We start from the raw sequence: 25666 nt of genomic DNA, 5'->3' as shown, positions 1-25666 counted from the left end.
TACATACTGTACGCAAGGCCATTGCCATGATTAGTAATATCTATGTTTCAAAAGGAAAACACTTAATTATATCTGGAGATGTGACATGCTACATATTTCAAAATACAATGCAGTAGTATCATCCTGAAGTGCAGGAATAAATCAGTCACGTTGCATTTAAAACATCTGGTCTTTTTCTATAACACGTGTGCTGTACGTGGAACACACGCTGAGACCATTCAGAGGATGTCTATTCTTTACAGACACACTTGTGTTGGCTGTGTGTCTGTGTGGATGAATTAAAGCAGGCCTGGCTTTCCATGATTACCTTGCCTCAAAGTTGACAGTGCAAAGTCTAAATCCTATGACATCTAAAGAAAGTCACACAAAATGAACAGAAAATCCACTTATTGGAAGACCTCTGTCCTTCCCAGTATGGTTCACTCACTTCTTGCTTTGAGAAAGTATTCTCACCCCTTGACTTTTTCCCAATTTGTTGTTTTACAGCCTGAATTTAAAATTGACAAAATTGAAATTGTATTTCACTGTTCTACACACAATACCCGATAATGTCAAACTGGAATTTAGTATTTTGAACATTTTACAAATTAATTAAAAATGAAATGCTGAAATTACTTGAGTCAATAAGTATTCAACCCCTTTGTTATGGTAACCCAAAATATGTTCAGGAGTAAAAATGTGCTTAACAAGTCACATAACAAGTTGCATGGCCTCACTCTGTGTGCAATAACAGTGGTTAACATAATTTATGAATGATTACCCCATCTCTACACCCCACACGTACAATTATCTGTAAGGTCCCTCAGTCGAGTAGTGATTTTTCAAGTGCAGATTCAACCACAGAGACCAGGGAGGTTTTCCAATGCCTTGCAAAGAAGAGCACCTATATATCTATATGCACTGTATATATATGTACAGTGCATTCCGAAAGTATTCAGACCCCTTTACTTTTTCCACATTTTTTACGTTACAGCTAAAATGGATAAAAGTTTTTTTTCTCTCATCAATCTACACACAATATCCCATTATGACAAAACGAAAGCAGGTTTTCAGAAATGTTTGCAAATGTATTAAAAATAAAAAACAGATACCTTATTTACATAAATATTCAGACCCTTTGCTATGAGACTCGAAATTGAGCTCAGGTGCATCTTGTTTTCATTGATCACCCTTGAGATGTTTGTACAACTTGATTGGAGTCCCCCTGTGGTAAATGTAATTGATTGGACATGATTTGGAAAGGAACACATGTCTATATAAAGGTCCCACAGTTGACAGTGCATGTCAGAGCAAAAACCAAGCCAGGAGGTCGAAGGAATTGTCCGTAGAGCTCCGAAACAGGATTGTGTCAAGGCACAGAACTCGGGAAGGGTACCAAAAGATTTCTGCAGCATTGAAGGTCCCCAAATGGCATCCATCATTCATAAATGGAAGAAGTTTGGAACCACCAAGACTCTTCCTAGAGCTGGCCACCCGGCCAAACTGAGCAATCGGTGGAGAAGGGCTTTGGTCAGGGAGGACCAAATCGTCACTCTGAGAGCTTCAGAGTTCATCTGTGGAGATGGGAGAACCTTCCTGAAGGACAACCATCACTGCAGCACTCCACCAATCAGGCCTTTATTGTAGAGCCACTCCTCAGTAAAAGGTACATGACAGCCCACTTGGAGTTTGCCAAAAGGCACCTAAAGAAACAAGATTCTCTGTGTTTTTGAAACCAAGATTGAATTCTTTGGCCTGAATGCCAGCGTCACATCTGGAGGAAACCTGGCACCATCCCTACCCTGAACAAAGGTGGTGGCAGCATCATGCTGTGGATATGTTTTTCAGTGGCAGGGATTGGGAGACTAGCAAGGATAGAGGGGGATTTTTTTTTGTCATTATGGGGTATTGTGTGTAGATTGATGAGGGGAAAACAATTGAATCCATTTTAGAATAAGGCTGTAACGTAAAGAAATGTAGAAAACGTCAACGGGTCTGAATACTTTCGAATGCACTGTATATAAAATATATATAATTCTTCCACTTTGACATTAGAGTATTTTTTGTAGATCATTGACAATTAAATCCCACTTTGTAACACAACTAAATGTGGAAAAAGTCAAGAGGTGTGAATACTTTCTGATGCACTGTATATACCCACCTGTGATGAGCAAACCTGCAAGGCCTGAACCTGGTGCTGATACAGCCCCGGGGTAAGGTCAGGAGCACAGTGCTGTAGCATCCGAAAAAAATGCCTCCTCTCTCGCTGCATGCCCGCCCGACATGAGCAGAGTTAAAATCGAAACAAACACTAAAGGCTGCATATGAGTCAAAGGGTGTTTTTTTTGTTAAGTTTGAGATTATAGACCAGAACCCGATACAGTAGCTAACTTTGTCGCATCTTCCACCATAGAAGACATCATTAGACACTTGACCTTTCAACTGACGTGTTCCTCACTAGGGGCAGGAGTCATTCAGACAGCCAGAGCTATTCTTTATGTGTTCTGCGCTCCTCACACTTCCACAATGACTCATTCACTTCTGAACACTTTGAAGTTCTCAACATTCTTTTTTTGCAAGAGCCATTGTTAGAATTGACAAATAATGGGCAATTCAAAGACTCTTTCATCAGAAGAAATACAGTTTTCCAACAACCACTCGGGCACACTTCAAGACGAATAACTCTTAGAAACACTCCTAGACACAGTACACACACAAATACACACTTGTTGCATTCCACAAATACAGGCTGTGGTCCCAAGGTGGTCATTACGATTGTAACATGTTGGCAATGTAATGATTGAGATGCCAAACGATAGTGTCTGAATAGCTAGCTAATCAAGAGCCAATCTGGTACTGTGAAGAGCAGCGATTAATATAGAATAATGGCCTGCGAAACCGACCTCAGATCTGAGGTCTCTGTCTCGGCCCCTCCGTAATTACACACTGGCTTTATTATTCCAGCTCTGTTGACCTTGCCCCAGCCTTATTACTGCCATTACACACTGGCCAGTCTCCCTGGGATTACAGCCAGGCTCATCGCCCTGTGTAAGGACTGTCCGAGCCTCTTCATTAGATCAATCAGCTCAACAAATCACATTTTATTTGTCACTTGCACCGAATACGACAGGTAGACCTTACCCTGAAATGCTTACTTACAAGCCCTTAACAAACAATGTAGTTCAACAAATAGACTTTAGAAAATATTTACTAAATAAACTAAAGTAAAAAATCGAACAAAAAGTAACACAAATAACAATAACGAGACAGGAATCTTGGCCGCAGTGATGTGCTAGGCAGTACGGACTACCCTCTGTAGCGCCTTACGATCAGATGCTGAGCAGTTGCTATACCAGGTGGTGATGCAACCGGTCAGGATGCTCTCGATGGTGCAGCTGTAGAACTTTTTGAGGATTTGGAGACGCAAATCTTTTCAGTCACCTGAGGGGGAAAAGGTATTGTCGTGCCCTCTTCACAACTGTCTTGTTGGTGATGTGGACACCAAGGAACTTGAAACTCTCAACCAGCTCCACTACAGCCCCGTCAATGTGGGCCTATTCGGCCCTCCTTTTCCTGTAGTCCACGATCAGCTCCTTTGTCTTCCTCACATTGAGGGAGAGGTTGTTGTCCTTGTACCACACTGCAAGGTTTATGACCTCCTCCCTATAGGCTGTCTCATCGCTGTCTATGATTAGGCCTACCACTGTTGTGTCGTCAGCAAACTTACTGATGGTTTTGGAGTGGGTGAACAGGGAGTACAGGAGGGGACTAAGCACGCACCCCTGAGGGGCCCCAGTGTTGAGGATCAGCGTGGCAGATGTGTTGTTGCCTACCCTTACTACCTGGGGGCGACCCTTCAGGAAGTCCTGGATCCAGTTGCAGAGGGAGGTGTTTAGTCCCAGGGTTCTTAGCTTAGTTTGCCAAGTTTGTTGTTTTTGTTACTGGTCTGGTGAGAGAAGACTCATGACTGATTAATATGGAAATATGTGATTGATGGGTCAGAGACGGACTCTGACTGAGGTAGATTGATTGGAGAGTGGGAGAGTGTTGCTGGCTATAAGAGGCTGGAGGGACATGGTGCCAGACAGAGGGGCACTGGAGGGCCAGAGGGGTAATAGAGAGAAGCAGAGGGAGGTAGGGAGAGTTCACTGTTATCCAGTGTGAGCCATTGATCCATGCCCCCAAACTGTAAATTAACACCTGCAGAAAAGCATGAAAATGTAAACCCTAATTGCTTTCCACTCTTGATCCCGACCCAAGGCGATCGATTTGAGTGGCGTAGGAGAAAGACACTGAGGGCCACCGAAGCTATTGGAAAACTATCCATTTTGCCTTGATTAATTTAAGTCCAGTCAACCATTCTAAGGCTGTTCTGATGTTAAAAACCATTTGCTATTCATTGAACTGTCAGACATGTGTCTGTATAACAAGTGCATGTCTCTTTGAACACCTTGACAGACTCATCTGTCAAGGCGTTCAAACATCATGTTACCTGGCAGACATGTCTGGGTCAATGTATCTATCATATACTGTAACTACCCCACTGTGTATTTGACAGACAAATAACATAAGCCATTTAGCTGACAATTCTATTCAAAGTGACTTAGAGTCACACATGCATACATTTCACATATGGTTGGCCCCAGGAATTGAACCCACAACCTTGGTGGTGCAAGCACCATGCTATACCAACTGAGCTACAGAGGACCATAATGTGCACAAGGTCTGTCATGTCATGTTTTCAATCGATTCCAGACCCCACTTTCATATGTTTGTCCATTAACGGTAATGTCAAACCTCGTGACAGGATGATTGTTGAGTGACAAGGGAAAGATTAGTGTTTGTAATGACATGTAATACTGTTGGCCGTGCTGCTTCATCTGTACCACAACTCACTAGAAAGATATTTGTTATCTCCATGAGGTTAACCTCTACAGGTAAAGGTGGAATAACATATGAGAAATCTGTTATACAGTACTTTATCCATCATGGTCCTGCCAATAGTGTGACAGACAGACGGACCGACAGATAGACCATGTTTGTGATGACCAGTCCTGCTCTGGTAATCCACATCCCCTTCATACTGTTCGGGAGAGGAGGAAACAGGAGGGGTTGTGGTTGTGACTTTTGTGTTGGTGGTAGGAGAGGGGGAAGGGGAAGTACAGTAGGGGTGGAATGGGCCACTGGGGAGTGAGGAATGGATCCTAGCCCATAGAATGGCACTTTCCCAGCAGCCAAGGTCACTGAGAAAGAGATATCCTGGCCTGGATTCAGAAGATCTGGAGCTCTACATTAACCCTGAGTCTCTCCTTTAGCCCCTGTGGATCTCTGACTGCCTACACGTACTGGATCACACAGAAAGGGCTGCCAAGTTAAGGCCTGCTATTTAAGTTGGGGTGTCAGTTTGGCTTTTTACGATGATGATCTTATGATTGAGATGAGGAAGTCTGCTGCTGTTTGCCACTGTCTTACCAATTTGCACTATATATACAAAAGTATGTGGACATCCCTTCAAATTAGTAGATTCGGCTATTTCAGCCACACCTGTTGCTGACAGGTGTATAAAATCGAGCACACATCCATGCAATCTCCATAGAGAAACATTGGCAATAGAATGGCCTTACTGAAGAGCTCTGTGACTTTCAACGTGGCACGTGACATAGGATGCCACCTTTCCAACAAGTCAGTTCGTCAAATTTCTGCCCTGCTAGAGCTGCCACGGTCAACTGTAAGTGCTGTTATTGTGAAGTGGAAATGTCTAGGAGCAACAACGGCTCAGCCGTGAAGTGGTAGGCCACACACGCTCACACAATGGCACCACCGAGTGCTGAAGTGAGTAAAAATGGTCTGCCTTCGGTTGCAACACTCACTACCGAGTTCCAATCTGCCTTTGGAAGCAACGTCAGAACAATAACTATTCGTCGGGAGATTCATGTGTGTAAAGCTCGCCGCCTTTGGACTCTGGAGCAGTGGAAATGCATTCTCTAGAGTGATGAATCACACTTCACCAACTGGTAGTCCAATGGACGAATCTGGGTTTGGCGGATGCCAGGAGAACACTACCTGCCCGAATGCATAGTGCCAACTGTAATGTTTGGTGGAGGAGGATTAATGGTCTGGGGCTGTTTTTCATGGATCGGGCTAGGCCCCTAAGTTCCAGTGAAGGGAAATCTTAACGCTACAGTATGCAATGACATTCTAGACGATTCTGTGCTTCCAACTTTGTGGCAACAGTTTGGGGAAGGCCTTTTGCTGTTTCAGCATGACAGTGCACAAATCAAGGTCCATACAGAAATGGTTTGTCGAGATTGGTGTGGAAGAACTTGACTGGCCACAGAGCCCTGACCTCAACCCCATCAAACAACTTTGGGATGAATTGGAATGCCGACTGCGAGCCAGGCCTAATTGCCCAACATCAGTGCCCGACCTCACTAATGCTTTTGTGGCTGAATGGAAGCAAGTCCACGCAGCAATGTTCCAACATGTAGCAGAAAACCTTCCCAGAAGAGTGGAGACTGTTATAGCAGCAAGGGGGGACCAACTCCATATTAATGCCCATGATTTTGGAATGAGATGTTTGACAAGCAGGTGTCCACATACTTTTGGTCATGTAATGTACATATTGTCTGTATTATCACTGCTGTAGACATGATACTCTGGACTATTTAATTCCCTTGCACGGAAAGCCATATGCTGCTTATAATGAGGGCAGGGGGTTAGTGTCCCTGAGAGTTGTTTGACAGGCACATACAATTGGCTGGCCCTATAGAAATGACTAACGCACACGTAGACAGTGCATATTTTGCAGCACACGGTGTAAGGAGAAGTCAGTGTGGCGTGGAGTATAGTAAATACCATTCTGCTGTCATGCAAACTACAGCTCATCTTTCAACCCCTCTGGTGAGGCAGCGTTTTAATCTCAGCTCTCTCGCCCTCTCTCTCTCGCTCTCTCTCTCCTTCTGTCTCTCCCTCTTTTCCATTCCAAAGGATTGATTTTTACTTTGCAGGTATTACTTTACCATTTTCAATTTAGAGAGGATTCTGCATTCAAAGTGTTCAATATAAATCCTTCTCGCTGCTCGTATAATGAAAAACAAGTTTCCAGGTTTTTCTGTTCAGAGCAAAAAAAGTAGCTTAATGGAAAACATGTTCATTGCAGCACACGAAGTGGCAGAGTATCAATTGTTGAAAATGATCAGACGTGTCGCCTGGAGCACCAGACTTTTACATTTTTTACGATGGTGTTTGTCCAGCTTAGTCCTGGCTAAACTAATTTATTTTATTATAGTCTTAACTTGTATTTATTCAGGGTAGCCCAATTGAGACCAGGGTCTCGTTCCCAATGGTGTTCTCACAATAGGAAGAACAATTTACATTACAATTAAAACAAGAAAAGAAAAATAACCACAAGGCACAACCTCAACACCACAATTTCAACAAATAAACCACTAGAATCAATTGAAACAACTCCACTCCTCAATGAATTCATTCAACACCAAAGTCCTAAACTGCCCTAGCGGCACCAGGGAATCAAGATGCAAGGAATTTTGTAAGTTATTCCAACAATGTGATTCACTGAAACTAAAGGAGGAATTGGTCGAGACCAGAGGGACCTCAAAAGTAAACCAATCCTGTGAGCGGGTTTGGTAGCTCATTCTTTTATACGTTAGCAATGAAGTTAGGTAAGTTGTAGTAGGGCTTTGTAAACAAAAATGGAGTAATCTATGGGACTTTAATGATGACCAGCAAACCTTTTGATACAGGATGCCGTGGTGAGTATTACAACTGTCAACTGATAAAACGAATGGCGCTATGTTAGACGGCATCCAAAGGTTTAAGAGTAGTGGCTGCTGCAATCTGGTAAATGGTGTCACCATAATCGAGAACTGGCAGGAACGTTGACTGTACAATCTGCTTTCTGCTATTTAGGGAGAGGCAAGACCTATTTCAAAAAATGGGGATATTTTTAACTAGCTCAACCATATGTTTTGTCATTCCAAATGCCCAGATATTTGTAGGCGGGAACCTGATCAATGAGAGAACCATAAAGAGAACAATAAATATGTAGTCCATCTGAAACATTCTTCTGAGAACTAGAGACCTACATGTACAGTTGAAGTCAGAAGTTTACATACACTTAGGTTGGGGTCATTAAAACTCGTTTCTCAACCACTCCACAAATGTATTGTTAACAAACTATAGTTTTGGCAAGTCGGTTAGGACATCTACTTTGTGCATGACACAAGTGATGTTTTCTAACAATTGTTTACTGGCAGATAATTTCACTTATAACTCACTGTATCACAATTCCAGTGGGTCAGAAGTTTACATATACTAAGTTGACTGTGCCTTTAAACAGCTTGGAAAATTCCAGAAAATTATGTCATGGCTTTAGAAGCTTCTGATAGGCTAATTGACATCATTTGAGTCAATTGTAGGTGTACATGTGGATGTATTTGAAGGCCTACCTTCAAACTCAGTGCCTCTTTGCTTGACATCATGGGAAAATCAAAAGAAATCAGCCAAGACCTCAGAAAGAAAATTGTAGACCTCCACAAGTTTGGGTCATCCTTGGGAACAATTTCCAAACGCCTGAAGGTACCACGTTCATCTGTACAAACAATAGTACGCAAGTATAAAGACCATGGGACCACGCAGCCATCATACTGCTCAGGAAGGAGACGCGTTCTGTCACCTAGAGATGATCGTACTTTGGTGCAAAAAGTGCAACTCAATCCCAGAACAACATCAGCAAAGAACCTTGTGAAGATGCTGGAGGAAACAGGTACAAAGGTATCTATATCCACAGTAAAACGAGTCCTATATCGACATAACCTGAAAGGCCGCTCAGCAAGGAAGAAGACACTGCTCCAAAACCGCCATTAAAAAGCCAGACTATGGTCTGCAACTGCACATGGGGACAAAGATCGTACTTTTTGGAGAAATGTCCTCTGGTCTGATGAAACAAAAATGGAACTGTTTGGCCATTATGACCATTGTTATGTTTGGAGGAAAAAGGGGGAGGCTTGCAAGCCGAAGAACACCATCCCAACCGTGAAGCACGGGGGTGGCAGCATCATGTTGTGGGGGTGCTTTGCTGCAGGAGGGACTGGTGCACTTAACAAAATAGATGGCATCATGAGGCAGGAAAATTATGTGGCTATATTGAAGCAACATCTCAAGACATCAGTCAGGAAGTTAAAGCTTGGTCGCAAATTGGTCTTCCAAATGGACAATGACCGCAAGCATACTTCCAAAGTTGTGGCAAAATGGCTTAAGGACAACAATGTCAAGGTATTGGAGTGGCCATCACAAAGCCCTGACCTCAAACCTGTGGGAAGCTTGTGAAAGGCTACCTGAAATGTTTGACCCAAGTTAAACAATTTAAAGGCAGTGCTACCAAATACTAATTGAGTGTATGTAAACTTCTGACCCACTGGGAATGTGATGAAAGAAATAAAAGCTGAAATAAACCATTCTCTCTACTATTATTCTGACATTTCACATTCTTAAAATAAAGTGGTGATCCTAACTGACCTAAGACAGGGAATTGTTACTAGGATTAAATGTCAGGAATTGTGAAAAACTGAGTTTAAATGTATTTGGCTAAGGTGTATGTAAACTTTCGACTTCAACTGTATTTAGTCTAGCCCGCATTAAGTACAAGTTTTAAATCAACCAGGGCTTTCTGTAAGGTAACAATGTCAGATTGCAGCTCTAACATATTCTGGTCAACAGATTGATATTAACAGTTTAACATATATAGAAATAGTAAAGAGAACAGGTCCCAGTACCAACCCATGCGGTACACATTTTGTAATATCCAGGAATCTAGACTTAACAACATCAGAGATCACAGAATAACATGGAAACAAACACAAAGATCACAGCATCTCAGAAAGACTTTGATTGATTGCAAGGTGAGATAATGTTTCCTCCCATCACACATGGGATTGCTGTGTCATTAAGATGGGATTCATATTCAGTGAAGCTAAGCGAGAGAGAGAGAAAGAGAGAGATGATGATGGATGAGGGTGGGGTAATTAATTAGTCTATGTGGTGAACAGCCATGGGAGAGCATAGAGGTCAACGTGTGTTTGATTCGTGTGCGGAGGAAGTGAATGCTCTGCTAGCTCTGGTAGCTTCAGACCACCGTTAGGCTGTCTTTAGGGAAAGCGGAGGAGGGTAAGCCTGGGGATTGCTAATACTTCACTGAGCAGTCTCTATTAAGCCAATGCTGTCACTGTATGAGTCTGTTCTTCTCACTGTATGAGAGAGTAGGCTACAGTTCAGCCTGTTCTCTCTCCATCTGTATATTGCTACAGTGTGTACAGTGATGCACAGGAACTTCACTGTATCCTGTGTTTTTTTTTATAATAAGAAGTGAAGACGTGCTTAAAGAGACTTGCTTCCCTGTAACCTTGGTTACGCCGACTGCAGAAAAACTTTACCAAAAAAGGTGAAACAGGATGTGAATTTGAAAAACGAATATGTCTATATCTTGACTCAGACATTTAACCTTCCAATCCTATCCAGTTAAAGAGAGAATAATGATGCCTTCTTGGCAGCTTGAAGTACATATAGTGCAAGTGATTTTATGGGAGAAAATAAGATCATGCAGGACAAATACCACACATGCTCTGGCTCATTGCTTTCAATGGGAATAGAGGTTCTATATAAAACAAATCTGTGACTGGGAACAGAAGCATCAAGACACATGGACGACACAAAGTATATACTTTACTTTATAGGTTTGAATGTCACAGGAATCACTGTGGATTCCTGTGATAGACCAACAATAGGTACAGGCAAACGCACACACATAAACACGCACACACATAAACACGCACACATCCTGGTGCGAAGATGAGAAAGTACCTTTGTTTTGTTTTGTCTAATAGCTAGAGGACGTATTTTGTAGATGTTAATGAGAGGCAATTACTTTTGATTAAAAATAAGATTACTGCCTCTTCATGCAATGTTGCTATATTAAAACAAAATAATGATTAATCACTGTTTGGGCAGACATTATTGTCAACAGTGAGTTTCATTTAAAAAAACGGTACAAAATGCTCTGAGCGAGGAAGAATGAAAAAACAAGCATTTAGAAACATGTACGGGTCTTATCACCAGACTGTTCGCTTGAGGACCTTTTCACCATATTGAAGGGCTGTATTTTCCCTCATTGTGTATGTGTCTGCGTCCGCGCCTGTGTGCCAATGTTATGTGTAGGGTTGCAAAGGGAGGATATATTACTGGAAACCTTCACAGTTTACCAGTAAACTACCAGAATTTTGGTATCTTTCAAGGATTTTATATACAGTACCAGTCAAAAGTTAGAACAAATCTACTCATTGCCGGGTTTTTCTTAATTTTACTATTTTCTACATTGGAGAATAATAGTGAAGACATCACAACTACGAAATAACACATATGGACTCATGTAGTAACCAAAAGTGGTAAATAAATCAAAATATATTTTAGATTTGAGATTCTTCAAACTAGCTACCCCTTTCCTTGATGACAGCTTTGCACACTCTTGGCATTCTCTCAACCCAGCTTCATGAGGTAGTCACCTGGAATGCATTTCAATTAACAGGTGTGCCTTGTTAAAAGTTGATTTGTGGAATTTTTTTCCTTCTTAATGCGTTTGAGCCAATCACTTGTGTTGTGACAAGGTAGGGGTGGTATACAGAAGATAGTCCTATTTGGAAAAAGACCAAGTCCATATTATGGCAAGAACAGCTCAAATAAACAAAGAAAAACAACAGTCCATCATTACTTTAAGACATGAAGGTCAGTCAATGGGGAACATTTCAAGAACTTTGAAAGTTTCTTCAAGTGCTGTCGAAAAAACCATCAAGCACTATGATGAAACTAGCTCTCATGAGGACCGCCACAGGAAAGGAAGACCCAGAGTTACTTTTGCTGCTGAGGATAAGTTCATTAGAGTTACTAGCCTCAGAAATCGGCAATTAACTGCACCTCAGATTGCAGCCCAAATAAATGCTTCACGGAGTTCAATTAGCAGACACATCTCAACATCAACTGTTCAGAGGAGACTACGAAAATCAGGCCTTCATGGTCGAATTGCTGCAAAGAAACCACTACTAAAGGACACCAATAATAAGAAGAGACTTGCTTGGGCCAAGAAACACGAGCAATGGACATTAGACGGGTGGAAATCTGTCCTTTGGTCGAATGAGTCAAAATTTGAGATTTTTAGTTACAACCGCCGTGACTTTGTGAGACGCAGAGTAGGTGAACGGATGATGTCCGCATGTGTGGTTCCCACCATTGAAGCATGGAGGAGGAGGTGTCAATATGCTTTGATGGTGATACTGTCAGTGATGAAATTAGAATTCAAGGTACACAACCAGCATGGCTACCACAGCATTCGGCAGTGATACGCCATCCCATCTGGTTTGGGATGGGATGGCGTGACCCAAAACACACCTCCCGGCTGTGTAAGGGCTCTTTCACCAAGAAGGAGAGTGATGGAGTGTTGCATCAGGTGACCTGGCCTCCACAATCCACCGACCTCAACCAAATTGAGATGTTTGAGATGAGTCGGACCATAGAGTGAAGGGAAAGCAGCGTACAAGTGCTCAGCATATGTGGGAACTCCTTCAAGACTGTTGGAAAAGCATTCCAGGTGACTACCTCATGAAGCTGGTTAAGAGAATGCCAAGAGTGTGCAAAGCTGTCATGTTATTTCATTTGTTGATGTCTTCACTATTATTCTACAATGTAGAAAATAGTAAAAAATAAATTAAAAACCCTTAAATGAGTAGATGTGTCCAAACTTTTGACTGGTACTGTATATAAACCATCAACTTAGTGTATACCATTGGTGTTTAGTATGAGGGTTTCAGCATGAAATATCCTTTCTATACAGTATATTATTTACACACTATTTATTTGACTATGTCAGCATGTTTTTTCTGTCAATGTTTTGTCGTCAAAATGGTGGCAGTTGTGAAAAACATTGATGGCTGGAAGAGAAAATAATGCCATTGTTGATTAGATGCTTTTTTCATTAATTAGGTAATTTCCTCTTGAATGATATGGTCTATCTACTAGAAACTCATGGACAAGGATAGAAAAAATGTATACTGTATATGAATAAAAAAAAAAAAGTTATTCAAGTGTAAATTACCAAAGTTACGATACTGTAGATTGCCATAGATTTTCTGTTAAATTACCCAAATTATTGAAGATTATTTTAAACTATGGTAAACTACCAGTAGCTTAACAACCCTAATTGTGTGTGACTGTTTCTGTGCGTGATGACAGGGTGTACTCAGCCCTCTCTCTCTATGTGTCTCTCTCCCGCCGGCAGCGTCCATTGTGATTGGGAAGTGGTGGTGTGAGATGGAGCCCTGTCTGGAGGGAGAGGAGTGCAAGACTCTGCCTGATAACTCTGGATGGATGTGCTCCTCTGGGAACAAGATCAAGACCACAAGGGTGAGACTCTGCACTGGCACTAGAGTCACTCACTCACACATTCACATGCACACAAACACACACTGAACACAGCACATATAAGTTACTCTCACAATGGCTATAGATTTTGATAGATAAGCTATGTGAATCTGTTATTTAAGTGAGACGTGGTGAGGAGGCCCCACTTAACTACAACCTTTAGAAAATAACAACCTCTCAGGCGGTAACTAGAACCTTAGTGACCATAGTTGGACAAAACACTTCTGATGGAAATGCTTTAGTACATCTACTGATATACTGTGGTAGGATCTCATCTGCTGTCCCATTACTCTAATTTGGGTAATCGTCTCCTGTTATTTGATATAAAATACTCAAACTCAAACAGAAATAAAGCATGCACTAGACACATGACATACACTACATTACCAAAAGTATCTGGACACCTGCTCGTCGAACATCTCATTTCAAAATCATAGGCATTACTATGGAGTTGGTCCCCCCTTTGCTGCTATAACAGCCTCCACTCTTCTGGGAAGGTTTTCCACTAGATGTTGGAACATTGTTGCGTGGACTTGCTTCCATTCAGCCACAAAAGCATTAGTGAGGTCGGGCACTGATGTTGGGTGATTAAGCCTGGCTCCCAGTCGGCTTTCCAATTCCTCCCAAAGGTGTTCGATGGGGTTGAGTTCAGGTCTCTGTGCAGGCCAGTCAATTTCTTCCACACTGATCTCGACAAACATTTTCTGTATGGACCTCGCTTTGCGCACGGGAGCATTGTCATGCTGAAACAGCAAAGGGCCTTTCAACAAATGTTGCCATAAAATTGGAAGCACAGAATCGTTTTGAATGTCATTGTATGTTATTGCGTTAAGATTTCCCTAACTAAGGGGCCTAGCCCGAACCATAAAAAACAGCCCCATTTTTCCTCCTCCACCAAACTTTAAACCTGGCACTATGCATTGGGGCAGTTAGTGTTCTCCTGGCATCCGTCAAACCCAGATTCGTCCATCGGACTGCCAGATGGTGAAGCATGATTCATCACTCCAGAGAAAGTGTTTCCACTGTTCCAGAGTCCAATGGCGGCGAGCTCTACACCACTCCAGAGAAAGTGTTTCCACTGTTCCAGAGTCCAATGGCAGCGAGCTCTACACCACTCCAGAGAAAGTGTTTCCACTGTTCCAGAGTCCAATGGCAGCGAGCTCTACACCACTCCAGAGAATGTGTTTCCACTGCTCCAGAGTCCAATGGCAGCGAGCTCTACACCACTCAAGAGAACGTGTTTCCACTGCTCCAGAGTCCAATGGCAGCGAGCTCTACACCACTCAAGAGAACGTGTTTCCACTGCTCCAGAGTCCAATGGCAGCGAGCTCTACACCACTCCAGCCGTCGCTTAGCACTGCGCATGCTGATCAGATGAGTTTTACACGCTACACACTTCAGCACTTGGCGGTCCCGTTCTGTGAGCTTGTGTGGGCTATCATTTCACAGCTGAGTCGTTGTTTCTCCTAGACATTTCCACTTCACAATAGCAGCACTTATAGTTGACTGGGGCAGCTCTAGCAGGGTAGACATTTGACAAACTGACTTGTTGGAAAGTTGGCATCCTATGACAGTGCTATGTTGAAAGTCACTGAGCTCTTCAAGGCCAATCTCCTGCCAATGTTTGGATATGGAGATTGCATGGCTGTGTGCTCAATTTTATACACCTGTCAGCAACGGGGGTGGCTGAAATAGCCAAATTGACTCATTTGAAAGGGTGTCCACATACTTTGTATTTTTTTGTGTTTCTTTGTTGTGAGGTGGGTTTTTAAACTGTAAGCACTAATGACCTGTGCCAGAAAAGTGGAAGCAAGGCAGTGAGAAACATCCTGTTTTTGCCTGAGGGTTAATCTCTTTAGAAAGATAAACTTAGCTAAGAGCAAGTATATTTCCACTGCCAGGCAGTTTGCAAAAAACTAGATGGAAAATCCACCGTAAGAAATGAAAATAATAAAAAGAATAATGTCCCTGAAGCAAGCCGATCTAACACTCCATGACAGGTTGATCACCAGATTTGGATTCATTCGATTGACTCCCCAGACCGAATGCTGCCTCCCCCTTCTCTTAGTGATTCGTAACCATGACTTTGAATAGAAACAGAGACTAATGTGATTGTAGTGAAAGGAACAGCCAGGGAAGGTTGGACCACACAGAGCTTTTCAAGGTTGTTCCGCATGCTTATACAGTACACAGTCTATACTACTTTACTATTCCAAGCCCCCACCCTAAAAGTGAAAAGAAGTTGACCGGATGGTACGATTTTGCCAGCCTGTCAAGGTAAGTGCTCTGATACAGTACAAAGCCAACTTTAAGAATGCATCTCTGAATGCATTCTTTGGACAAAAAAGTGAAAAGTGTTTCCTACGTTTTATGTAACCTTTGAGGAACCTTCTTGTTGCCAGGAATATTTCCTAAATCAGTGGTTCACAAACCTCTCCTTGGGGACCCCCAGTTGTTCCATGTATTTGATCAATTCCAGAGCTAGCACACCTGATTCAACTTGTGAACTAATCATCAAGGTGTATCAGGTGAGCTAGTTCAGGGCTACAACAAAATGGTGAAATGTCTGGGGGTCCCCGAGGAGAAGTTTGAGAACCGCTCTCCTAAATACTCTTCATAGGAATAAATTACTATGTGCAGTACTGAGAAGTGATCTAAACTCATATCAGTGAATAGGAGTGGATCCTGTTTTGTACATTAGGGTAAGAAAGGCAAAGTCTCTACTAAAGGTTTTACTCCTAAATATACACGTCAACATTTTCTCTTGACCCTCTCTTTGCAGAACACTGCGCCATACTCACCTTTTTAGCTCTGGAAGCAAAATGCAGAGGATGCTTCAACAGAAACTGAGCTGCATTCTTGCTTCTGTAAAGGTTAGTCTCTCTCCAGCTTTTCTTCATGTGCACTTCACTTCAAACACAACTATGGGAGTGGGACTGACTGACTGACTCATGTTCACTGATTTCTCATTAACCCACATACTCAGGGAAAATAATCAAGTGTGTGTGTTTACATGCTGTGCATGAGTAGGCAGGCTTGACACAAATACTCTGCGCTATCCCTCCCACTCAAGACTGCAAATTACAGTATAACACATGCAATAATTGCAACACACGTAATCAAAATCATGTTTGTCAACAAATTAAAAAATATCTAGAAATCTAGAAATAAAAAGACATGCATTGCTGGCTGTCAACCCACACACATGCATGCAAACACACACACAAACATGTACACACAAACACAGACACAGAGACACAGGTCCAGCCTTGACCACTTTCTGTCGTGGTCGGATCAGTGTGTAATAGTAGGACCAGTCCCTCTCTCTCGTCCATTCACTCATTTTGTTTCATGTCCTGTATTGCTACTGGGCACTGTGTGAATTAGATTACAGTGCATAGTCCTAGTCTGCCATCCCCAATCTGATGTGTTGATTTTGGACATGACTGCGCGTGTGTGTGCGTGCATGCGTTTGTTTGTGTGTGTGTGTGTGTATGCGTGCACATGTGTGTTTTCTTGGGTGCCGCTCTTGTTGTGTGGGTTCTTATCATCAGGCTGCTTTATGTCCTGATCTGCCTCTGATGGGGGGGGCAGCTATCAGTGGACAGCATAGACAATAGTCAACATAAAAGGGTTTTATTCTCGCTCTGCATTTCTCTGGTTTAATCAACATCTTTCATTCTTTCTGCATTGAGGGCAGATAACCTCATCTGTATTTGTTCTGTTACACGCCAGTAAATCCCGTTTTTATTTTCATTTCACCTGCAGGGTTTAATTTTCTCTTAACAGTCTCAGTGAAATGCAATCAGGCACACATACACACCAACTCATACACATAAATACATCAGCTTACATTTTTTTAATTGGCATGAAAGTAGGACGCTGCCAAAGTGAGTGTCTGATACCCTTGTTTTTTGTCTTTTTTCTTTCTGTCTTTCAGAGAGGGAGCCCTGCTTGCCTGTTCTGTATCAGCAGCAGACAAGGCAGGCCTTTTGTTTGAGGAAGTCACAGTGAAGGGAAGTGGGGAGGGACCCCACCAAACACAAGCCCAGCATAGAGCCACATTACCCGCTCCACTGGCTAAATAGATCAATCCATTTCTGCTCCCACCATACAATTATGTTGTTGACAATTACAAGTAAAAGGGAGAGAGCAAAAGAAAGTGAAATGATAAATCTCATAATTCTGCCTACCTGCCCCTTTTGTTAAAATGATCTAGTTATTTGAAGCCTTCAATATTATCAAGAATACCTACTAGACCAGATGGCCTTAGATTATGATATTGTTATAAGTCTATTAGCCCAAGACTTTGGGAGTTTCCTAGCTGTTGCCTCAGTATTCAGATTCAGTATTTACATTGCTGTTTCAAGAGCCACATGTTGTCTATTAGAAGTACAGAAGGAACCTTTTCGAGCCAGTCACAAACAACAGCAGGATATATCCCATCTGGGAGGCTTGATCAGAGCAAAGTTACCTGCCAGCAGATGCATCACCATCAAATGTGTTGAATAAGGGAAATCATAAAACAATCAATCGAAAACACTCCACTCAAGAAATGATCATCATCAAGCACTCATGTTTTCCACTTCCCATATTTGTTTGGTAACACTTTACATGATCTATCCATCCACATGGTTCATGTAAAGTGAACGGTACTACTTTCTTCTACTCTTTTGTTCTATACCCATTGTCAATGTCACATTAAATTGATCTTGATATATGTTGTTGTTGTCTGGAGTTTTCTGTTCAGTCAGGGTGTTTCATTGCTTTTCAAAGAAGTTGCTCTGCAAATGGAGTAGAAGTGTTCAGCACTTAACGAAAAACAGAAGGAGGGAGAATGTCTAAATTATTTTCGCTAAGGCAATTGTCCTTGGCTCTTTTTACTTACTGAGGTCTGAGTAAATTGCATTTTAATGGGGCTAGTAAATTAGAATGCAGAGGGCTTAGTTTCTAACAGAAAAAAAGCAATAGTTTGAAAATCCTTCTCCAATCCATCCCTACCTGCTGCTGCTCTGCTCATTTCCACAGAAGGGGACAGAACAGAGGACAGCTGAAATGACAGCATTTGCATATAGTTTCCTGTGTTGAGTGTAACAAACCTCTGTGGGATTCAGTCTGTCTCTCTTCTGTCTCTCTGTGGGAGAAGCAGACGTAATGGCAACCTGCTCTGGTTATTTTAGAGGTCACTTTCTGCTGGAACACGGCGGCATTTTGCCATTCGTTGGTTGATAGAGATGATACAGATGCAAATGCTGGACCTGCTAGGCCTTAACGATTAGCTTTCTGACAAGAGGGGCTAGTTCTGTACAGAAGGAAGAGAACACATGGTACGTTCTACACTTTAATGGGTTCCTCGGCTGTCCCCATAGGAGAACCCTTTTTTGTTCCAGGTAGAGCTCTTTTTGGTATCAGGTAGAACCTTCTGTAGAAGCCAAAAGCGTTAATTCTACTTGCAACCAAAAAGGGTTCTACTGAGACAGCCAAAGAAGCCTTTTTAAGGTTCTAGATAGCATCCTTTTTTCTGAGAGTGGTAAAGAGAAAAGAGAGTCAAACTACCTTTGAATGGACATGATCGAGTCGTCATGGTACAGTAAGTCAGGCTTTCCTCTATGGCCTTTATGGTTGTGAAAACTACATCACTCCAAACTTTGAAAAAAGGTGGCATTAATCTTGAAAATGTTGGATGTCATCACAATATCATACCATGTTAGTGAACCATACAAACTATGGCAAGAAAGTTCTTTGAGTAGGAGAGTAGGGTTAACAGATAGTAGATGAGCACAGGACCACTTACAGTACAACATGAGCAGTCTGACCTGTGAGAGAGAAAAGTTATCAACCTCCACATCATTTCACCATCCACTCCCTCTATCTCCAAATTACCACACAGACCTGTCAGTATGAGCTGTGCCCAGGGGCCCAAGGGGTCCCCCAGGGTCCTGTGCCTTGTCTCAATCACACACACAGCTGGCTGTCACTAGCAGAGACCGGTGAATGGAAATGTTATTGTGAGCAGTATGAGGGAGAAACCAGAGCCACTGGGTTTGGGTTTTTAACTAGCCCCACAATATGCAGGGTACCCTATTCTCTGTCTTCATTTCTGGTTCTTACACAGGATTTAGGAAAACAGCAGAGAGCGTCACAGTTTTAATGAGATAGATTGCTGTGAATGTTGTTCTGTAAATTAACATTTGAGGAAATACCAAATATAATATCACATTTTTTAGGAGACGTTAACTTTTAGATGATATATTGAGGCACACTGTCAACCTTAGAAAGCATGGTGTGGGTATAACCAAGAAAATACAAAAGGCATGCAGTAAGTAAAGTGTGTGTAGTCTTTTTCATGAATGTATTGAGAACCTTGTTCAGCCTTGGGACTGAAAAGCCAAGTCTTCAATAGCTGTCTGAGGCCTGCACAATGTGCCATTGAAATCCAGCCAGATTCACTACTGACACTAAATAAGAGTTGTTGAACTAAAATCAAAAGAAAGACGGTCAGGCTTATATCCCTTTTAGCACAACCAAAGTCTTTTCACTGGGCTCAGACAGACAGACTGAAATCCTGAGAGGTGATTGGCTGGTTCTGTTAGAGGAAGCACAGGCTCTTCCAGGACATTGATCGTGGGCAAAGCAGTGTGAAATAACAGGCCAAAATATACCACAGTGATGTTACCCAGAGCAGACATACACACAATGGAAACACACCAAGGTTTTTTTGCACTGAAACTCTGCTATCCTATGGGTGAGAATGTACCTCAGTTTCAATGTTGTTTACTTTCACAAAATCTGTCTCTTTTTTAGCAATAACCAACACAATCTTACACTCAATTTGTGCAAATGTGTACAAAAAGTATTTCAGCAGATTTTGTGCATTTTTGTTTGGCTTAAAAAATAGACATTTTTGTGCGACTTCATTCACAGGAAAACACATTTATTTGGGGAAACTTCGGAAACAACCTTTTGCTCTAATGAAGTTATTAGAGCAATGCATGATGGGCAATGGTGTCCTCCACTGCCACATTTATTTATATATATATATATATATATATATATATATAACAAAAGGCGTTAACAACCCAATATTGTTAATAAACCAGGTTGTCACCAAAATAATTAGAATATAATAGTAGCCTTACATTGTTTTGTTTTTTATTAATGCCAATACTGTTTTCTATGCTTGTTTTCACTTAATACTTTGGGATACTGGTTCACTTGTAGTCAGAAAGGCCCTTTTTCCATGTAGGCAATAGTAGGCCTACACGATTTTCTTAATTTCACATTTCATGGAGCCAACATTACACAATTTTCTTCATAATGCATTTAATACAAGGCTTCACTTTTTTGTGTACATTACATCATTTCTTTCAAAATGCATTTTGTACAAGGCTATGTCGAATTCTATTCGGGTTGCCAGGTTGGTGAAAAAAAATGGTGGTATTGATCGGGGAATGGGGATACATTTTTATAAAGGTAAATTATAATACACACCATAATACACACACACGCACAGAAACCCTTATACACACACACACACTCTGTTTGTACTCATGTTATAGCCAACTCCTGACTTTTGTATGAATTATTTATAATCAAATATTTGTATATAGTATATAAGATAATGTATTCATTATCTTTAAACGTGTTAAATGTTTGTAGTTTGCATCTTTCAGTAATGATTAACATGGTTAAATAGTCAAATGTCTGCTTGATTTAGCTTTTGGTATATTTGGCATTTTTATACATATTCTGTATTTCCACTGAAGAAAGCAATAATGAATCAACACACTACTGTAAATAAATGGCCACTACCTGTTATAAAATGGAAATTGCTCTCCCTAAATGAATGGTGAGAAATGCTCATTCTGAAGCCATTCGGCTATGGGTTTCTCATAATAATGATACAAGTTATATCAGCTTAAAAAGGGTTTATTTACAACCTATGTGGTATAAGATGTTAGGAATAGTGGCATAGGAGAGTCTGAAATTAATTAAATACCCTAACAATAAGCTATGTTCAATGTCAACTGCAATTTCCTGTGAGAAATGTTCAGTCTGAAGCCATTCGGCTATGGGTTTCACAGCCCTATAATAATGATACAAGTTATATCACCTTAAAAAGGGTTTATTTACAACCTCTGGGGTATAAGTTATGTAGGAGAGTCTGACATATAACCCCTAACTTGAGTTTAGTCTTCGCCAGTGAGAACCAAGAGGGGCCTAGCTTCGTCCTTTATGACTGGGAAAGGCCTTGATTCTAGGCCATAGAAAATCCTACATCCATCTCATTAGATCAGAAATTATTCATATTACTGGTTTGCATCCTAAAAAATAATAGTTGTGTTTTTTTGCTTAACACACATATAATTTGTCTTCCCATGTGATGTGGAACATTGTCAGGTTGTTTTATATTTAAGCTTCAGTAACAGAACATCATGGTTGTACTAACACTTTAAACAGGTTGTTTGTAAATGTGTAGAATGTGTTTGTTTTGGGTCCACACTGGTAAATTAACTTAGTTAAAATAAACAGTCAGAGGATTTTCTTCTGAATAACTGGTCAGAGCATAGCACTTTCCATTCAGCTTCAGGCAACATTGATGTAAGGCTTGATCACACCTGTAGTGACTACTTCTATCCATCATGCCCATTGCTGCTTATCCATTGTTCACTAGATATATCAATGTAATTACACCCAACACAATGTGGAAAAACAGAATGCTTCCCACCACTAGATCACATAACTAGACGTGAGCTGGACGTGATCCCAACACTGCCACCAATGTAGCCAAAGAAATTGAAAGCTGCAACAGGGACTCTAACCAGGGTTCATACGTGGCAAAGTGAGCTCCAACAGCCGTTGTCTTGAAATCCTAGTAGGCCTCTGGGCAGAGGCAGTAAGCCAACAATGCTGGCATATGCCTTGTTACAATAGCCTAAAGTATATAACATGATTGACATGACCATAAAAATCATAATGAAACAGCCTTGGAAGTGCCATAAGTGTAAGCCAACATAATTAACTATTTTACATGAACCTGTATTAACTGCATTGATATGACCTAATCGATCATAGTCCAGACTCGTTATAGTTGCAATTACCATGCAGTTGCACCAGGGGAATTGAAACCAAACTGATTTTTTTTTGTTTCTCCACATTTATTTATGAATTACTTTCCCATCATGAAAATGCATCCCCATTCCTTCGTTGATACAAAAAAAACTGACTAATACAGCTTTTTTATTCCAATCTGGCAACCCTCAAAATCTGACATAGCACCAGTATCCCAAAGTATTAAGTGAAAACAAGCATAGAAAACAACATTGGGACTAGTAAAAAATAAAATAAGGCTACGTAAGAATAAATAAATGTGGGATACAATTACATTTTTTCCTATGAATGAAGTCGCACAAAAATGTGTGTCTTTTCCTACGAGTTAAGTCGCACATATTGTTTTATAGTCTCACACGAATTAAACCACATAAAAATGCACGAAATCTGATGAAACACTTTTTGTACATATTTGCATGAACTGAGTGTGAGATTGTGTTGCGATAACAGCAGAGGAGAGGTGAGAGAGACAGGCTGTACAAAGCCTCTCAGTTCAAAAGACATATGGAATGGAGAAATTAATCTGGGTGTAATCCTCACACGTTTGTATGCCTGTGTTCTAAGTGTATGTGTTTCTCTTCTCCTCTTCCCTGTGTGTTTCAGATTCATCCTAGGACCTAACAAAGAGTTCCCTCGCAGGCTCCCAGCCAGGATCCCCTCCCTCCAAATGGACTAAAACCATTATACATCAACGGCGACTGACTGGATTACCTGTGACCGCAAAAAGGATATCCTCTGAAATAAAACAGCTTTGCTAGCGGGGTGCCAAGGATTTTAGACCAGACTAATCCCCTTTTTGATCAATGAGCCTCATGTCGGGAGACTCCACGACAACAACCGCCACACATGCTCTTTTTTTCTCCCCTTCAAAACGAAAACAGCTTAGCCGGGGTTATTTAGATGTTGTAAAAATGTTATTTGAAAACACTAACGCCTCCCCAAAGGTAAACTGGATGATCCTCACTGAGAGTCAGTGCCACTGAGCAGGGGATCCTACAGGATCAGTGGCACATTGGAGGGACATTATGTGGGGATTGCTTTTACCTATTTCATCATCCTTGTCAACGGCATCCATCTTAGAAGCGACAACTCAGCATGCCAGCTTTCCTGTGACTGTGTGGAGCCTGGGCAGTGACCCTGACTGCTGTTCACTCTGCCTACGCAACGCAATGCCGCAGGAACAACAACGAGCGCTGAGTAAACAGACACTGAGAGGTCACAGGGGTCAACCCGGGGGCCCACAGTCACTGTCCATGATTGACATGTCAGTCAGAAGTCTTCTTTGTTGGCATGCTCTATGTAATTCATTGGAGCTTTTTCTTTGTACGTAAGATGCTTTGTGTATATATACATATATAAATCAGTACATATAAAAAGAGTATGTGGGCTCCCTTATACAGTAAACAAAATATTCTGCACAGAGATCCTTTTGTGGGATTCTTCAGTTCTGACCCTGATTATGAAGTACAGTGAATTCCTAGTCAAAGGTAGTGGTTGAATCTCCTCTCTGTGTATAGGACTGTTTGCAGTGTTTGCTTGTATTGAGAATCTCTGGAATAGCCTTACAGGATCATCGTGAGAAGGTATTGGTCTTTTTCACCATTCAGCAATGTACTTGGAAGATAGGAATCTCTTTAGCTTCTGTAAAGATGATAAAAACACTATACAGAACTGTCTAACAAAACAAACTATAATCAATAGCGACCCACGTCCTCTTTTCTGTGCTAAATTAGAGATAACAGTGCAACTGGGCCCAGTATCTGAGAGTTAACGCCTGTTCTTATTTCATTTCCTGTGTCTGCTATGGAGAATGAGTGTGGACTTGGCTGTCAATCAATCAAATGTATTTATAAAGCCCTTTTTACATCAGCCGATGTCACAAAGTGCTATACAGAAACCCAGCCTAAAACCCCAAACAGCAAGCAATGCAGATGTATAAGGTGAGCCAGGTAGCCTAGTGGTTAGAGTGTTGGGCCAGTAACCAAAAGGTTGCTAGATAAAATCCCCAAGCTGACAATGTAAAAATCTGTTGTTCTGCCCCTGAACAAGGCAGTTAACCCACTGTTCCTAGGCCGTCATTGTAAATAAGAATTTGTTCAAAACTGACTTGCCTAGTTAAATAAAGGTTAAATTAAAAAAAATAAAAAGAAGCATGGTGACTAGGAAGAAACCTAGAGAGGAACCAGGCTCTGAGGTGTGGCCAGTCCTCTTCTGGCTGTGCCGGATGGAGATTATAACAGCACATGGCCAAGATGTTCAAACGTTCATAGATGACCAGCAGGGTTGTTGCGTGTAGATTCCACACTGACACAGTAGGCAGGTTTCCATTGACCCAGGTTTATCTGACAAAAGCAATGTCTCCCAAAAAATCATTGCAACATTTGTAATGGCAGATGTAGGAGACATTTTCTAAAGATCAAATACATTTTTTATCAGTTCGACAGTTTCTTTACTGCAACAAATGATGATGGAAACTGTGTTTTTTGAATAAAATATGATTGCTGAATCATTTTGAAGGTACGCGGGGCATGTGATGTTATCGTGTAACTATAAAACTTCACTCCACATTTAATTGTAAATGCCTACTGCTTGCAAAATCCATTTATTCAACTAGAAAAATTATGTTTCTTTGCAAGACAAAGATTGTCTTGACTTTCAAGAATGCCTGAATTGCTTTACATTGCAATTTGAGGTTTCACCATCAAATTGTTTCAGGTCTCTACTAGGCCTACATGACTACAATGGCACGGACTGTAGGCACGAGAATTATTAGAATATGGCAAATATTAGTCAATTCTTGCATTCTATCCATGCTGGCTTTTGCGGGCTACCTGCCGTAACGTCATTACGTCCAGCTGTTTTTTCCCCCGACATGGCAGTAGACATGGCAGTACACTGGAAACGCACTGTGGCATGCAACTGTCGCATCTACAGTACTTCTATGCGAACCTTCTAAATGTCGACAAAAATTCACTGGACAAGTTAAGGGAAACCTAGCTACTGAAAGCCTTTCCAATGGAGATATTGAAAAAGACATTGAGAAAGTTTTAGCCACATTCGACAGACATGCAGTACCCCGATTAGATATACA

General features: G+C 41.4%; 1 protein-coding gene across 3 annotated transcripts in view; it reads left to right on the top strand.

The window, feature by feature from the left end:
- tafa1b (TAFA chemokine like family member 1b) overlaps positions 1 to 23993 on the top strand; it is a 232315-nt gene extending 208322 nt beyond the window's left edge. The window contains exons 4-7 of one of the 3 annotated variants that reach the window (XM_029774953.1): positions 13322 to 13446; positions 16247 to 16337; positions 17405 to 18791; positions 23179 to 23993. In XM_029774953.1, the coding sequence (XP_029630813.1) occupies positions 13322 to 13446; positions 16247 to 16273 (152 nt within the window). In that variant the 3' untranslated portion in view covers positions 16274 to 16337; positions 17405 to 18791; positions 23179 to 23993. The remainder of the gene's footprint in view (positions 1 to 13321; positions 13447 to 16246; positions 16338 to 17404; positions 18792 to 23178) is intronic. The other 2 variants (XM_029774954.1, XM_029774955.1) reach the window with 2 other exon arrangements.
- The last annotated feature ends 1673 nt before the right edge of the window (positions 23994 to 25666 follow it).

Source organism: Salmo trutta, chromosome 14 (genome assembly GCF_901001165.1).
Source record: "Salmo trutta chromosome 14, fSalTru1.1, whole genome shotgun sequence".
Classification (NCBI taxonomy): domain Eukaryota; kingdom Metazoa; phylum Chordata; class Actinopteri; order Salmoniformes; family Salmonidae; genus Salmo; species Salmo trutta.
Note: the sequence above shows the minus strand (reverse complement) of the source record. Positions and strands in the feature narration are given on the sequence as shown.